Source organism: Macaca nemestrina, chromosome 2 (genome assembly GCF_043159975.1).
Source record: "Macaca nemestrina isolate mMacNem1 chromosome 2, mMacNem.hap1, whole genome shotgun sequence".
NCBI classification, from domain to species: Eukaryota; Metazoa; Chordata; class Mammalia; order Primates; family Cercopithecidae; genus Macaca; species Macaca nemestrina.
Window position 1 is genome coordinate 134,685,455 of NC_092126.1, and position 17,100 is coordinate 134,702,554.

Below are 17,100 nucleotides of genomic sequence, written 5' to 3' on the forward strand. Positions count from 1 at the left end.
ATTTGGCAACTATTTTTAAATTAGGTATTACGGTTTCAATTATTCTAGCTACAATATCAATAGAGGTAAATTAGCTAAAATTCAACATAAACATTTGTGAAATATGGACAACACCAACCAAATTACCACACTTGTCAGCCCACATCTAATCTCTGGAAATCACACAATCAACTTTGTGCCTGTGTAAACAGATAGTCCTGGGCCATTTCCTGGAGACCAGTAAGCTCAGATGCTAAAGTATGGCATAAAAAGACCTCTCCTCGCCATGTGCCTCTAGTCTTTCCAAGTACAAATCCAACCGTGCTTGTCTCAAAATTTAATGGCTAAATGGAAAAGACACAGCTTTGGGGCCTTTAAAATCTGTAAGTCAGAAGCCAAACCCATATAGTTCAGTGTATGCTTACCATCCATTATCTCCTGATGGAAGAGGTTAAAACAAATCAGCAGATGTGCACATACTGAGACTCCTAACTTCACCAAGGTCTAGAATCCCACCAACATAGACACAGATTCGTCCTCTCCAGGCTACTGAAGATTTATTACCTAAGTCACTCACCTATCAATTAGTCATATGCATCTCTTCTACAGTTTATCTTCAATTTGCTTTAAAAATTGTAAAAACTTTTCATGTTATCTGTTTATGTCTTACTGCACCTTGATTAAATTATGAAATCTTTGAATGCAGGGTGATACTGAGAATAATATATTTTTGTATCCTCTAGCCAACTATAGGACTATGAATATAAGATAGGTTATGTTCTTATGTTAATTTTCTTTGGCAAGGAGCCAGGGCCAAGGACATCTGTCCGCTCTGTGAGTGACTCACTGAGTGAGTCCAACCTCCATTTCCTTACTAGACTGGCTGAAGATTCTTTTAACTACCAATAACGTCAAAACTTTTAATTTGTAAGATGTCAGCTAAATGATAAGAAAGAAACTCCAGAGGAATGATGACAACTGTAAGTCATTTTGCCACTCCAGAAATTGTGAAACGAAGTCTTAAACAATAGTATACATAGAGCCAGGCACAGTGGCTCACGCCTGTAATCCCAGCACTTTGGGAAGCTGAGGCAGGCAGATCCCGAGGTCAAGAGATCAAGACCACCCTGGCCAACATGGTGAAACCCCGTTTCTACTAAAAATACAAAAATCAGCTGGGTGTGGTGGCGCGAGCCTGTAGTCCCAGCTACTCGGGAGGCTGAGGCAGGAGAATCTCTTAAACCCAGGAGGTGGAGGTTGCAGTGAGCTGAGATAGGGCCACTGCACTCTAGCCTGGCAATAGAGGAAGACTCAGTCTCAAAAAAACAAACAAACAAACAAAATACATATATAGTATAAATACATAGATATTTTTCAGAGAGAATTTAGAAAAGAATGAGGAATGCTTCCTCAGTTTTGTCACTGTAAAGTAAGGGTAGAAGTTTGTAGAAGGCAAATCTTGTCACATCTGCCATTCATTAATCCAGGGATTGACAAACTTTCCGCAGAGTGCCAGATAAATATCGTAGGCTTTGTGGGCCACACAATCTCTGTTGCAACAACTCACCTCTGCTGCTGCAGCATGAAAGCAGTTACAGGCAACAGTAAGCAAACAGGTGTGGCTGTGTTTCAACAGAACTTATTTACTAGCTGGCAGGCTGGATCTGGCCCAAGGGCCAGAGTTGGCTGGTTCCTGGTCTAGTTGCAGACTTACAGTGCCTTATACCTAGCCCCTGCCCAAAGAAGGTACTGAATGAACAGCTGAGACAAATTTAAAATTATGTACAGAATGCAATCTTGACAATTATAATTGTGAATCACTACATTACAAAATATAATCTTGATAATTATAACTGTGAATGTCACATACTCAGCTTATGCGTGATGCTTTTCCTGTCTTAAAAACCTATTAATGGGCTGGGGGTGGTGGCTTACGCCTGTAATCCCAGCACTTTGGGAGGCCGAGGCGGGTGGATCACCTGAGGTCAGGAGTTTAAGACCAGCCTGGCCAACATGGTGAAACCCTGTCTCTACTAAAAATACAAAATTGTGGGCATGGTGGCGCACGTCTGAAATCCCAGCTTTGAGGCAGGAGAAACACTTGAACCTGGGAGACGAAGGCTGCAGTGAGCTGAGATCACACCATTGCACTCCAGCCTGGGCGACAAGAGTGAAACTACACCTCAAAAAACGAAAAAACTACTAATGATACAGTAAGTCTATATAAATACACATGATATATACACATAGCACACAGCACAAAACTTTGTGTTTATAAGAAATAGAAATTGAATGAGAAAAATCAGAATATCATCATAAAAACACACATTGTAAATGCATTTTCACTTAATGCTTTCGGATGTTGAATTCCTACTGAGTTGAAATGGAAATATCACCCATAGGAAGAAAAAAATGAGGGAAGGTAAGCAATATTATCACAGTATTATTTATCATACACCTTAGGACTAAAAATAGTCAGGAAAGAATGAGCATTATGTCATTCTCTATCAGCCTTTAACCTTGTAAAAGGTTGTTGAGTTTGTCGAGGGTATATCAAGAGTCAATCCAGGAGGCGATAAAGACAACTACTTTGTATCATGCGGCCCTGAAAAATTAACACTTAATAATTATAATAATAAAAAGTCACTTTTGTCCTGCTTTAGGATGCTAACTCTTATTTTATTAATTTTTTCCAAAAATATGCCTTCTTTTGGCTCTGAGAGGCATGACTCTGCTGTTGAAAAGCAAAAGACATTTTACGCACAATTTTCCCTCTACTAGGAAGACGTATATTGTGCCCTTCAGTGAACATAAAATTGATATTATCATCTCTTAGTTTATATCTCACTACTTAACCTTCAGATTAAAAGTTATTGGATTTGAATGACTAAGAAGACATCATGTCACCTTCCCTTCAATGTGGAGAGACAGAAGTTGAAGACGAGACAAGGTAATGTGATAAAAACATGAATTTAGGATCAGTGGATGCTCTGCCTCTTTTTTTTTTTCTTTCTTTTTTTTTTTTTTTTTTTTTTTGAGACAGCCTCTCGCTCTTATAGCCCAGGCTGGAGTGCAGTGGCACAATCTCGGCTCACTGCAACCTCCGCCTCCCGGGTTCAAGTGATTCTCCTGTCTCAGCCTCCTGAGTTTACAGGCGCACGCCACCACACCCGGCTAATTTTTGTACTTTTTAGTAGAGACAGGGTTTCGCCATGTTGGCTAGGCTGGTCTCAAACTCCTGACCTCAGGTGATCTACCCGCCTTGGCCTCCAAAGGGGATTATAGGGGTGAGCCATTGTGCCGGACACTTTGTCTCTTTTAATAGGTGGCTGTGATACTGAAAACTCAGTTATGTTTGTGTGGATAATAAATTCTGAAATTAATGGTCTACCTGAAGAAACGTTGCTGAAGATGAATCTCTGTTAGGAAGTTCATTTTATTTTTGGTACAGTCAAAAAGGAGCTGTCTAACAATAGTGATAAAACAGTTAATTCAAGGGGAACGTAGGGTTGCCAACCTTAAAAAAAAAATCCAATACCCTCCACAGTTGGTATCTGCACTATCAGTTTATGGAGAAGATCCTGCAAAATGTCCACATGGAAGGACTAAAGAGAAAAACAGAGCTTGCTTCCCGCCTTCCTTCTCTGGGCATGGCTCAATTTAAATACACAAAGAAGACTGGGCCTTTATGTCCCCAGGCAGTTTAATCTATACCTCCTAAATGAGTCTTCCAATAGCACTAGCTGTTTAATAATTGCACATTGTACTTTTCCAACAAAATAAACACAACATACACTCCCCCACCACCTTAACAACAAATTCATTCTAAGAGGCTTGTGTCAATACGGAACAAAGACTTTATCAAAGATCTAACTTCGTCGTTTTGTTCTCTCCAAGAGATAAGCCCATTCCATGATCACTAGGAGCACTAGCAGTTTATCAGTACTTCCCATGTGACTTTTGGAAGATGTACTCATTAGTAACTGTCAAAGGCTAAATGGAAAATACTTGATAATTTCAACGCAAGTAAACATATGCAATCAAAATAGTGACTTTTAGCTACACAGAATGTCTTTGTAAAAAAAGTCTTTTTAAAAAATGACTTTTTCAAAATAACCCCATCCTTTATTATAAGTTCTTAACCTGTTAGTGGCAGCTAAGAAAGGAGTTCAGGTTCTTCCCCATGCCCCTCTCTTTTCTGTTTCACGGTGCCCCCATTTTGCCAGTCATTAAGATGGAACATCCTGACTCATCATTGGTAACTCCGACTCCTTGGTATTTGCATACCTCGTAAATTCAAAAGGTCCTGCTGGTTTCCCAACATTCTCCTCAACAATCTCTTCTTATCCAGTCCTTCCTTTCTCTTTCTGTTTCACTCATTCATAAATAGTCTGTCAAAGAACTGCCCTACATCAGATACTATGCTGCGTGCTGCGGAAGTACCAGGGAATGAGGACAGTGATCTCAGCCCCCATTCCCTGATGGAACTTACACTTCACTAAGGCATTCAGATGGAGGAGGAGATGTTCAAGAAGCCAGGAGGGATCAACAACAGGGCACCCTCAATTCACTGGGGCCACGTTAGTGGCCCATTACTAAATGTCAGACCAACTGCAGTAACACTGTCATGGCCCCTCATCTCTCTGGGATTTCTTCCCTTCCAACCCAGCTAGGTTTAACCTTCTCATTTACTTTTAATACACCCCCTCTCATATGACCTTTCTTCTCTACTTAGAAGCCTCCCATAAGCTGAACCCAATCTGCCTTTTCACCATCTTTCTACTGCCTCCATAGTTATTCTTCAGGCTCTAGCTAAGTAAACTCTAAGTTATTCTCCCATGTTTTCTTAGCACCTAACATATCAGTTCCCCCTCCACCCCCATTTTCTTCCACATACTGAGGCTCAATAAATAACAGTTAAATGAGGCTGGGTGTGGTGGCACATGCCTGTAATCCTGGCACTTTGGGAGGATGAGGTAGGAGGATCCCTTGAGCCCAGGAATTCAAGACCAGCCTAGGCAATATAGTGAGACCCATATTTCTACAGGAAAACAAACAAAACAGAAAAATAACAACAAAAAACAGCTGGCCTGCCGTACCAGCAACTCAGGAGCCTGATGGTGGGAAAATCGTTTGAGCCCGGGGAGGTCAAGCCTGCAGTAAGACACGATCGCAACCCTGTACTTTAACCTGGGTGACTGAGCTAGACCTTGTCTCAAAAAAAAAAAAAAAAAAAAAAAAAAAAGGAAAGAAAGAAAGGAAAGAAAAAGGAAAAAGAAAAAAGTGAAATCAAAGAATATGCAAACGATCAAAGAAATAAATTGCAGCTGTTTTTTAGTGGCGCTCACAAGGTCAGTATGGGAAACTCTTGACGACATTTTTTCATCTGGGGGAGGGGAGATAATGTGGCTGTATTTCTATGAATCAAATCAAACAGAGTATTTAGCAAAGGGTCTCTGGAATGTTACAAGTAACACTTCATAATTACAATAGATTTGAGTTCAAAGACAAAGTGATGAAAAGAAACTTTCTAACATGGGGTTCAATTCCCTACATAAACTTCCTTCTTGTGGCTCAGTGTACCACCGGCATTTATATTGCTATTCTTCTTTGTCATAAAAGCAGTCACCTTGTAACCCTTTTTATCAAGTAATCTATGCACTACCTAAAAGTACGCTAGACTCCATCAGGCGAGCTATAGGTTTACATTATATAAACATTCCAATTCTGCCTGCTCAGCGCTAGTTGTCAATAAACGCAAGCCATTGCAAAACAGCAAAGTAGGTTCCTTGCCTTCAGAGAACAGATAGGACCTGCCAGTTTTGCAAAAACAAACTCTTCACAATCACTGAAACTAATCTGTCAACAAATTACCATTAAAGTCATACCTCCTGAAAGTTCAAAAACAGATTTGTGAGTAGACAAGAGATAGGGCGTTCTTTTTTTATGATTATTTTTATTAGCTCACAGGTCAGGGCTTAAAATTACCTTTTCAAAGTGGCAAAGCTTTCTCTTGAAGTCAAGAGGGTACACTTCACTCATAATGAAATGTGGCACCTGGCTTTCTATTACCACATTCTCCTATGTTATGGGTCTTTTTTCTTCTTTTGCTTCTCGTGCCATTTTAATTTTCAATGGAGAGATTAATGACACACAACTGTTTAGTAATCAAAACTTGAAAGAATTTCATGCAAGTCTCACATCACAAGTTACATAAATCTTTGACAACAATATTTTGATGGAAGGCAGGTCTAAACTAACAGAGTAGAGAACTATATTTAGCATTCAGGGTGAAATATGCCTTTTCTAGAAACAGCCACAAAGGGAATTAAGACAATGTGGGGGGTCAGTGTTGTGGCTGCTTTTTCTTTATTTGTCAGAATTATCTGAATTCCTGTCTCAGTTTTGTTTCAGTTTGTTTCTATGGTTATCACTAACATTTTGGTGGCATTCATTCCTACACAAAATATTTTTGACCATCAATACTTTCCACACTACTTGAACTACTGCAACGTCTTCAATAAAAGTATATCTCAGCATAGCAATTCCTTTAAAATTACAGCTGGGCTTTTACCTACCAGCAAGGGAAGGTGCTAGCCCCCAGCACAGTACCCGGCCCCGTTAAGGCATTCAATAAATACTAGTAATACCTTCTTCTATGCCCCCTTCCTGGAAGTTCCCCTTCTAGGACACAGAGGTGCTGACCAGCTTTTCCCTGTCAGCATCAAGAGACCCTCCTTTCAGACACAGTCTCCAGCAGCTACAATGGGAAAGGCCACTTGAGGGCATTCCTAATAAAGTTCATAAGCCACCTTTTTCAAAGAAATAAGTGGTAGAATGGTATGCCCAACCCAGCCATTGCTACCCAGTCTTTACACCTATAGATCCATACCATATAACCTGCGTCATTTTCCATAAGGTATGAAACAAGGCCAGGAATGGCCTCTGGAATTTTAATATGGTGCCCCAGAGGCCTATGGGTAAAAATGAGATGCAATAAGCACCTTCATGCAGTGGTGCTTCATCCAGTACAGACACCAACAGCTATTTCTTGCAGGCACTGTTTCTCAGAGGGAATTAAAAAGCTGGAAATGTTTGCGGGACAGCTTTCTTCTTCGACTCAATATCCACCAGCAATTTCACTAACAATAACTAATGAAGGGATGCATTTTGCCATTTTGAACGTGAAGAGAAGAAATTTCATTTGCTTGTGTATTTTTTGTTTTTTGACACAGGGTCTCAATCTGTCACCCAGCCCAGGCTGGAGTGCAGTGGCAAGATCTCAGCTCACTGCAGCCCTAACCTACCATGCTCAAGGGATCCTATCACCTCAGCCTCATGAGTAGCTGGGACCACAGGCATGTGCCATCACCCCTAGATAACTTTTGTATTTTTTGTAGAGACGAGGTTTTGCCATGTTGCCCAGGCTAGTCTCAAACTTCTGAGCTCAAGCAATCTGCCTGCCTTGCCCTCCCAAAATAGTGGGATTACAGGCATGAGACACTGCATGCAGCCTGCTTGTATATTTATTTATGCTGAAACAAAAAAAGTGTTTCTACCCCCCACTTAAAACACTGACACTATGGTCCCTCTACTACCATTTCCCATGTTCAGAGGACCCTGGAATTTCAATTCCTGATTCTCCCAGGTTCCTCCAGTACTGTATTTTCTATATCCCCTTTGTTGTTGTTGTTGTTGTTGTTGTTTGTTTATTTACTTATTCTGAGACAGACTCTCACTTTGTCGCCCAGGCTGGAGCGCAGTGGTGCAATCTTGGCTCACTGCAACCTCTGCCTCCCAGGTTCAAGTGATTCTCCTGCCTCAGCCTCCTGAGTAGCTGGGAGTACAGTCGTGCACCACCATGCTCAGCTTATGTTTCTATTTTTAGTAGAGACAGGGTTTTGCCATGTTGGCCAGGCTGGTCTCCAACTCCTGGCCTCAAGTGATCAGCCCGCCCCGGCCTCTCAAAGTGCTGGGATTACAGGCGTGAGCCACCACAGCTGACCTCTACATCCCTTTGAATGTACATAACTAGACACTTTGCCTGAGTCCCACCCATTTCTCTGATCTTCTTGTGTTCTGGGAAGTGACTAATCTTTGACCTCCTTCAATGGCTCATTGGAAAAATTCAACCTGATGGGTCCTCTTTACTCCCCTTCTTCTTTTTCAAGAGAATTTCCTATCTACCGTTCCCACCTCCTTACTAGTCATTTCACATTTTCTCTCCTTCTTTTACATTGTTAACTTAAAACACACACAGTCTTCTGGGCCACAAGACCCAACACCTTAAACCAGATGTCAAAGAAAGAAGCCACGGGAAGTAAACACTTTGCTTATCCACACTCTCTAAATAATACATGTTCAAATTCCAAATACAGCATGTCTTAGGTTTTTTCTCACGGATTCCCTCTAAACTGCTCTCTTCATATAAAATGATAGCCACACTTCAAAACTGCAGCAACCAAAGCTTTCTCTATACTGACTTGCAGACAATAAAACTGCCAGGTGGTACCAAAAAAAAAAAAAAAAAGGAAAGAAAGAAACCCCACAAAAACCTCATCATTAAATGGAATGTTGTTAAGAAATAGCTGTTTTATTTAACAGCTATTCATTTTTATTGAATAAACATTTTCTAGAATGCATTCTGTTAATTGACCTGACAGCATATGCTGTATATGGAGAAACTTCTAAACATTATGCTCTATGTAATATGCTTATCTGAAACAGCTCTCATTTGCAGCAATATGGAAATAAAATTCTGCTTTCTAAAATTCAAGACTTTTAAAATGCATTAATCCACACAGTTTATGAAATTGTTCTGGACATTTTAAAATCCTTTCTTTAAGAAAAAAAAAAACTTTAGTAATTGCTAATAGTATTTGTTGCTGAGTTTCATAATGGAGTAGTGCACATCCAATACAACTTTTACAGACATAGAAATGGTGCAGGCATAATAGGAAATAAAAAGCAGTTATGGTATCGGGTAAAGAATTACTCAATGGATAAAAGAAAATGTTCAGAAACTCTATCAAATTATATTATTAGAAAACTATTGTTATAATAGTTTCATGGCCCAGACATAAATAGAGTTGAAACATTACAGAGATAATACATTTAGTTTTGAGGAAGGAAGACAGTTTGTGAGTGTGTTGGCAGGCTCTACCAGCTAATGGCAGCACCTCTCTTGGGCTGATGGCTTCTGAGTGATGAGTCTACCTTCCAGCCCAGAATTGCCAACTCCACTACCTAGAGGCATAAATGAGCAATGCTGCTGGTGGGAATGAGAGCAGGCTGGAGGGCTCCCTGTCTTCAATAGCAATTCATCTCCCAACAATTGTTGCCCTTGTGGGACTATCAGCCCAAGGTTACCAGATATTCTAATTTTTCAAAAGAAGATGGAAAAGCCAGATTTGCCCCATTTCTCTAGGTTGTCAACTAACTAATTTTTAGAAATGACAATGCCATTTGAACATAAATAAGTCAACCTACAAACAAAACTCACTATGGAACTAGTGCACTCCATAGTGAATCTTTGTCAGGGCCCTCCCATCCTGAGAAGGGCATTTGCTGTAATTTGTAATTATCTTTGATAATATGGAGCAAACATGGAAAGGTTTGCATTTATTTATTTTAAATCCTGGCACTAAGTAAAAACTCTCCCCATATCCTCAATGATGGTATTGGTGCAACTGAAAATCCTCCAACATTCAACATAATACACAGCATAATTAACTCGTTTTTATGCCAGGCCCTTTTAAGCCAGATCTTCATGTTCCATGGACTTCTAACATATTTTACAGTTCTAATTCTCTTCCACTGTCCTACATTAATCAAAGCTGTAACCCCTGTTGTCTTTGTACTACGGAATCTGAATGTGCCCCTGGCGAGGAATGGGGGAAAAGTCAACAGGAATTAAATTTCAGTGCAACTGTTTACTCAACTGTGGCCTGCAGTTATTGAAATTTTATCCGTGGTTTTGTGTGACTACCGCAGTAATGAATTCAGCATGGCTGTGATTTTCTCACTGCTGGTATTCTCACTTCAAGTAAAAACCTGTAGAATAAAAAGGATGAAAACAACCATAGTCCACTGTAGAATGCTCACACTTCTCCAAACTGTCTAATTGTTGCAGTTTTCAGTCCGGAAGAGAACGCTGATAACTCTAGTCCTGTAGAAATATTTTCAGTCCTGTAGTTTTTCTTATTTCATCTACAGATTTCCCTTTTCCCCAACAACCTGTTAAGAGCCTTATCATATACTTAGGGGAGTTGAACAGCTGTCAATGTTATATTTTAAAAGACCTCAAAAGGCTTTGCTAACCACAATACAGGGGGTTTTAGCCACAATGATAGACCCCACTGCTTTGTTTCTTCCCAAAATGTGTCAACGGCATACGGAGAAAAAACTGTCATAAAAACATTTAAAAACAGTATAAAAGTCTAATCATAAAACATTTCTTGACCTTTTTATCAATAACCAGTAACAATAAATTTTCCAAAGTGGTCACGGCCAAAGGAAGATGTGGATAAATACATTTGCAACTGATACTTTTTAACGAAGATGTTGGTGAAATAGGCTTTTATAATTTTATTCTATGTAGCCAATTTGTTATTGCTGTTGTGTGTGTGCACACATGCGTGTTTTGGGTTTATATGTAAACCACATGTTTTGATGGTTTATATGTAAAGTTTTTTGGAGATCCTGAATGATTTTTAGCTCCTCAAATAAAAATCAAAAGTTAATTTCCCATTTATTTAATTAATGTAATCTAAATACTAATTATTTAGTATCACCACATCAGTCAGTAGCCCCGTCTCAAGTGCTTCATAAAGAAATAGTCAATCTTGACACTCGTCTGGTAAGGGCATAGAAGATGTCATTCAAAAACATTAACTATTTATTCTGAAAAAAATGGCTGAGAACATCACATGAACATGTACTAGCACAAATACACGGAGACCCTTTTACTATCTACTGCGCGGTTTTGCTAACAACCTCACTGGTTGGAATTTGGCCATCTGCACTAACTTAAATGCACAAAGTTTATACACAACGAACATCACAAATTCCGTCTGAAGTGAGCTCGTGGTGCAGGCACAAATGGGTTTGGGCTGCCAATGAAAGAAAGATCAAATCACTTGCAGGAAGTCCTCTGAATTAAGACTTTTGCTGGTCTGTTACTTTTCCTTTCTTTCTCTTTGTTGCATCTTTCTCCCAACAGGTTCCACAGTCTCATGTTGGTTCCACCACCTCGTAAGGAGCTAACAACCGAATCATTCCTTACTCAACTCTTTGCAAGGAGAAAATAAACATGGTTTAGAGCTTGTCTCAAAGTTGCATCCCAAACATAAGCTTAGCTTCTCTGACATAGATTGCAAGAAAATGGTTTGAGAAGCACTTTGTCCCTATCTTCTTCCTCCCCACAGAAGTTACTGTAGCTTTCAGAAAGGCCCAAAGATACTTCATTCTTTTTAATTCACCTGTTTCTGAGCGGCATCATAACTATGTTTTAAATAAGTAAATCGAGAACAAAACAGGTCATAAACCATCTATTATCATTAACAAATCCTAATAATATTTCCTGATTCTGAGACAGGCTAGAAAACCAAAGCCAGTCTTCAAGCAAATGCCGTTTACTTATTTGAATTTTTATCAACACTTTGACAACAAAACACCATTTCTTGGGTCGCCTGTACCATCCGGAAATATTTTACCAGTCACTCACAGGTACCCAGTTCCATACCTGTAAAAAGTATAACTAACAGGAATGAGTATACCCCAACTTACGTACATTTTGGGGAGGCACCAATAAGAGATAACTCAAAGCAGTAAGACTTAGCCACAAACCCACTGCTGCATGAATACAGGGAACATATGTAAATGCCCTAAACCCCCAAATCCTACAGGTAGAGGAAAGCAGCTTCCTACAGTGATGCCCGTGTTCTACATGTTTTGGCTGTTATCTCAGCATTTCTGCCTGTATTTCTATATATTTATTTCAACTCTCCTTACTCACCTACTCTTTTTCTCTCTTTTATTCCTTAGCTCTTATTTCCTTCTTCACAGGCTTAAGCCTGTTTTTCGTTTAATTTTTATTTTTGCATGAAAGCAGTGGGAACCATTTCTCCAAAGAATAATTTTATTCAAAATAGGGAAAGGTTAGGCTGCCCAGGTCCACTCAATCTTCATCTCAGCAACTGTTCCCCACAAGGGGATCTGAAGGACTTTCCAACTCCCAAGGGCTTGAAAATTAGTCTCTTAAGCCAACTGCTGGGACCCCTAGAGGGCCGATGGTTTATGAGATGCCACTGACAGAATGACAGATTGGCAGACAGGTGAGCACAAAACGCTGATCGCGAGATTGTCATTAAACGTAAAATTCAGCGGTAAAATTCGCACCCACCAGCCTCCACCTCCCAGGACTCCAAAGCCCCGGTACCTGTTGCTGCTGCTGCTGGGCGTGGGCGAGGTCAGCTGCCCCGATGTCCACCGCTGGCGTCTCTCCGTTGGACCGCCCCTCCCGAAGACCGCCGCACTCTAATAAGTGGTTGCTGCCGCCCGACCCATTCTGGATGGCTGAACCGTTACTTTTTGTCTCAGTCCCAGATTCTTGCATCATGACTCAAAAACCTGATACAAGGATTTCCAAGATGGGGGGCGGGTGGGGGGGAGGAAAAAAAAAAAGCAGCTGTTAAAACAGTTGTTGTGCATAAGGAGAAGGGCCTTGGTTTAAATGTTGCCAAAATCTGTAAACAGTTGTCATTTTCTTTCACTCAACTTATCCCCTCATTAGCGGGTCAGGTCCCTAGTTTTGGGTCTGAAACTGTCATTCCCAATTCAAGTTTCAGTAGCATTGTTTTAAATATACATACATACATATATAAAATATATAATATAATATATTATTTATTTATTTATTTATTTATTTATTTTACCCTTAGAAAAACGAATATTTGTAGGTAAACCTAGAATTCAAGATTACACTCTTCTTTTTTCTTTTTTTTTTGAGATGGAGTCTCGCTCTGTCGCCCAGGCTGGAGTGCACTGGTGCAATCTCGGCTCACTGCAAGCTCCGCCTCCCGGGTTCAAGACATTCTCCTGCCTCAGCCTCTGATACCTAGGATTACAGCTGCCCGCCACCGTGCCCGGCTAATTTTTTGTGTATTTTTAGTAAAGAAAAGGATTTCACCATGTTGGTCAGGTTGGTCTTGAATTCCTGACCTCATGATCCACCCGCCTCGGCCTCCCAAAGTACTGGGATTGCAGCCACTGTGCCCGGCCCAAGATTAAATTTTTCTTCTATCTGGTTCCTTTGCTCAAAAACCAGCAAGTCATCCTATAGAGCATATTAGGTATAAACATTAAATTTTAACACGTGCAGGCACTATTTGTTGATATGACACTTTTTTTTTGGAGGCAGAGCCTTGCTCTGTCACCCAGGCTGAAGTGCAGTGGCACTATCTCTGCTCACTGCCTCCGCCTCCCGGGCTCAAGCAATTCTCCTGCCTCAGCCTTCCAAGTAGCTGGGATTACAGGTGCCCACCACCACACCCGGCTAATTTTTGTATTTTTAGTAGAGACAGGGTTTCATCATATTGGCCAGGCTGGTTTTGAACTCGTGACCTCAGGTGATGCACACGCCTCGGCCTCCCAAAGTGCTGGGATTACAGGCCTTGTGAGCCATGGCACCTAGCCGAAGGTACTAAAAGTCTAATAGAAAAAAAAATATAGGCCTGGGGGCGGTGGCTCACGCCTATAATCCCAGCACTTTCGGAGGATGAGGCAGGTGGAACACTTGGGATCAGGAGTTCGAGACCAGTGTGGCCAACATGGTGAAACCCTGTCTCTACTAAAAGTACAAAAAAGGAAAAGAAAAAATAAATTAGCCAGTCATGGTGACAGACACCCGTAATCCCAGCTACTCGGAAGGCTGAGGCATGAGAACTGATTGAACCCAGGGGGTGGAGGTTGCAGTGAGCTGAGATCACGCCATTGTACTCCAGCCTAGGTGACAGGGCGAGACTCCATCTCAAAACAAAAGAAAAGAAAAAGAAAAAAAAATATGGCGCAAAATGAGTAGCTAGAAAATATAACTTAGGGCCGGGCTCACGCCTGTAATCCCAGGACTTTGGGAGGCCAAGGCGGGCGGATCAGCAGGTCAGGACTTCAAGACCAGCCTGGCCAATATGGTGAAACCCTGCCTCTACTAGAAATACAAAAATTAGCTGGGCATGGTGGTGTGTGCCTGTAATCCCAGCTACTCAGGAGGCTAAGGCAGGAAAATTGCTTGAACCGGGACCCGGGAGGCGGAGGTTGCAGTGAGCCGAGATCATGCCACTGCACTCCAGCCTGGGCTACAGAGCGAGACTCCGTCTCAAAGAAAAAAAAAAAAAAGAGAAAATATCACTTAGTTACGTGTAAATACATTTCACATTCACTCTTACTACTCTCTGGGAACAAAACCATTATCCCAGAGAGCCAATTCAGCCCTTGGCTGAGAAAAGATGTCCAAAGATGACGAAAGACAGATAACATTTGCTAATACCAACTGCTACCATCTACCAATCACCAGTGTTGGGTCACGCAGGCCCCAATGCAGGTGATTTACACACATTCTCCAATTCAGTGCTGATGACGATTGTTACCCCCAGTTTGCGGATGAGAAAACTAAGCCTCCACAAGTTATTTAATTTGTCCACTACATGTCACAGCCAGTAATGGTGGAATCAGGATTTGAACCAGTTCAGTTAAGTCAAAGCTCTTAACCACAATGTGTATTTTTAAAGTTGAGGTTCAGTGGGGGCAAAACAATGAAAAAGGCAGGGTCACACTCCAAGTTCACAGACCAAGATTTGGAAAAGGAAAAGCAAAAGTCATTAAAGGAAGTAAAGAATTCAAACATGAAAGCTGAGAAATGCCTGAATAATTAAGACTTTAATGTGAAATACCAATCCCAGATTAAAGGGCAGAAAATTTTTACGCAAATGTGTTCCAATTGTGTAAGGACATATGTACAACCAATGCCACAGATTTCTGCCCCATACATGAAATGTGACAACAGGGAAATTTCAATCTTTGGGTATCTTTAGAGGACATTGTTTTCTTGCTAGAAATTGGATGAAGTCTGTTTTCTGCAGACTTACACAAAAACCAAATGGAAAAATTAAAAGCAGAAAAATTCACATCTTTCTTCATTTCCTTTCACTGCATAGCATGATCCAACTTGATACAGACTTCATAAACCCAAAAGACGTATATATTTTTTAAGTTGATCCAATTCTAAAGTGGATTGAGAATGGCATTTTTCACTAGCAGGTGGGAAACAAACTGAGAAGTAACAGCTGATTCACTCTCGTTTCTTGATTTTTATTATTATTTTTTCATTCTCATGTCTTCAGATCAGACTTTCTAATAATTATAGTCCTTTAGAAATTGCAGTTATATTCTTACCACAGAGTAAAGCATTTTTCAAAAATAACCAAAATCTTCCCTAAGATACAAGAATCAGGTAATGAGATAATCTGTGATAGCAAGAGTGCCTTGTTCATCACCAAAAAAGAAATGAATCTGTGAAATCTAGGTACTTTTCCCTGGGCATTTCAGTCTCTCTTCCACAAACTTGCCCCTTTGTACAGAACTAAAGGAAAAGAGCCGGGTGCGGTGGCTCATGCCTGTAATCCCAGCACTTTGGGAGGCCAAGGCAGGCAGATCACCTGAGGTCAGGAGTTCGAGACCAGCCTGGCCAACATGGTGAAACCATTCTCTACTAAAAATACAAAGAAATTAGCCGGGCGTGGTGGCACATGCCTGTAATACCAGCTACTTGGGAGGCTGAGGCAGGAGAATTGCTTGAACCCGGGAGGCAGAGGTTGCAGTGAGCAGAGAGCATGCAACAGAACGAGGCTCTGTCTCTAAAAAGGGGTGGGGGGAGAGAAAAAAAGGATTATAGGAAAAGGCACAGTGTTAGGTATTTAAGCAAGAGAGCATTTGTTTTAGAGTAGGTAGCAAGGAAATCCATCTAATTATTAGGATATATCTCAAACATATGTAAAGAAAAAAATCTATAGAATATACATACACACACGCACACATATATATGTGTGCGTGTATGTATGTATGTATTTTTCCCTTTCTGGGAATACCTCCCCATACCAGGGACTTGATCCCCAAAAGACAACAGCATTGCACATATATAAACTCTACCCCTGCTCTCAGAATGAGGCATATTTAGCCAAATATCCTGTCCTGATGGAAGAGAGCTGCAGGTAGAATGCTGCTTTCAGACTATGTGACCATCGGGATCCCAGGCCTGAGAGCAGGTGTCTAAGACACGGGTCCTGCTTTTGTTTCCTTGGTGAGACACCATTCTGGTGGGTGGAGTAAGAACAGTCTCCAATACACAATTTGATGAGAAGGCCCTGTTTTTGCTCCATGCAGTTCCAAAGCAGACTGCCAAGTCCTCCAGTACAAGTTTTGCAGGCATCAAGCCAAGCAGCTTGGCTTGTGAATCAGGTTTGTGAGAGTGCAGGCTTTGGGACCAAAATTGCATAAAGGATTATTTTGGTCTGAGGATGTCCTTAATTAGTCAAGTGCTAACAGTAGTATGTAGGTTGGAAGATTTAAAATTTCCCATAATCTCCCACACCAATCAGGAGAAAACAGCTTTTTGAAAAGCACATGTGAAAAAAATAGGAGTGTCAATGTCTAAGAACATTTCTAACAGTGTCTGGGCCAGCAATATTTCTATCAAACGTTCCAAGTCATTTAATAAGCCTTTATATCTGTATCACACTTCACAAATTGCAAAAGCCCTCTGATGTGCTTTTCAAACTCGTAACAAGGCTAGGAGGGAGATAAGGCAGGTAAATGTTATCCCCATTTCACAGATAAGAAAACTAAAGCTCAATCGGTTAAGGGATAGATGTAGCCATAACTATTTTGTTTCAGACACTAACCTGTCCATTCAATAAATGATTAAGAATCTCTAGTTTGTAAAGTCCTGTGCTAGGTAGTGGATAAGGAAATTAATGAAAAGAAAACTAAGGAAATTCCAGAAGGGCAACAATGAGAGTGCAGGTGGACAAAGAAAAGCATTAAAATACAATGATATAAGGCATCGGC

The 17,100-nt window shown here is 40.7% G+C and overlaps 1 protein-coding gene across 9 annotated transcripts in view; it reads right to left on the bottom strand.

Annotated features, from left to right (window-relative positions):
• Window positions 1-17,100, bottom strand: part of LOC105479577 (forkhead box P1) — a 630,259-nt gene that overhangs the window by 232,004 nt on the left and 381,155 nt on the right. For all 9 annotated transcript variants that reach the window (XM_071089096.1, XM_071089092.1, XM_011737586.3 and 6 more), the window contains one exon: window positions 12,419-12,609. In XM_071089096.1, coding sequence (XP_070945197.1) covers window positions 12,419-12,598 — 180 coding nt within the window. In that variant the 5' untranslated portion in view covers window positions 12,599-12,609. The remainder of the gene's footprint in view (window positions 1-12,418; window positions 12,610-17,100) is intronic.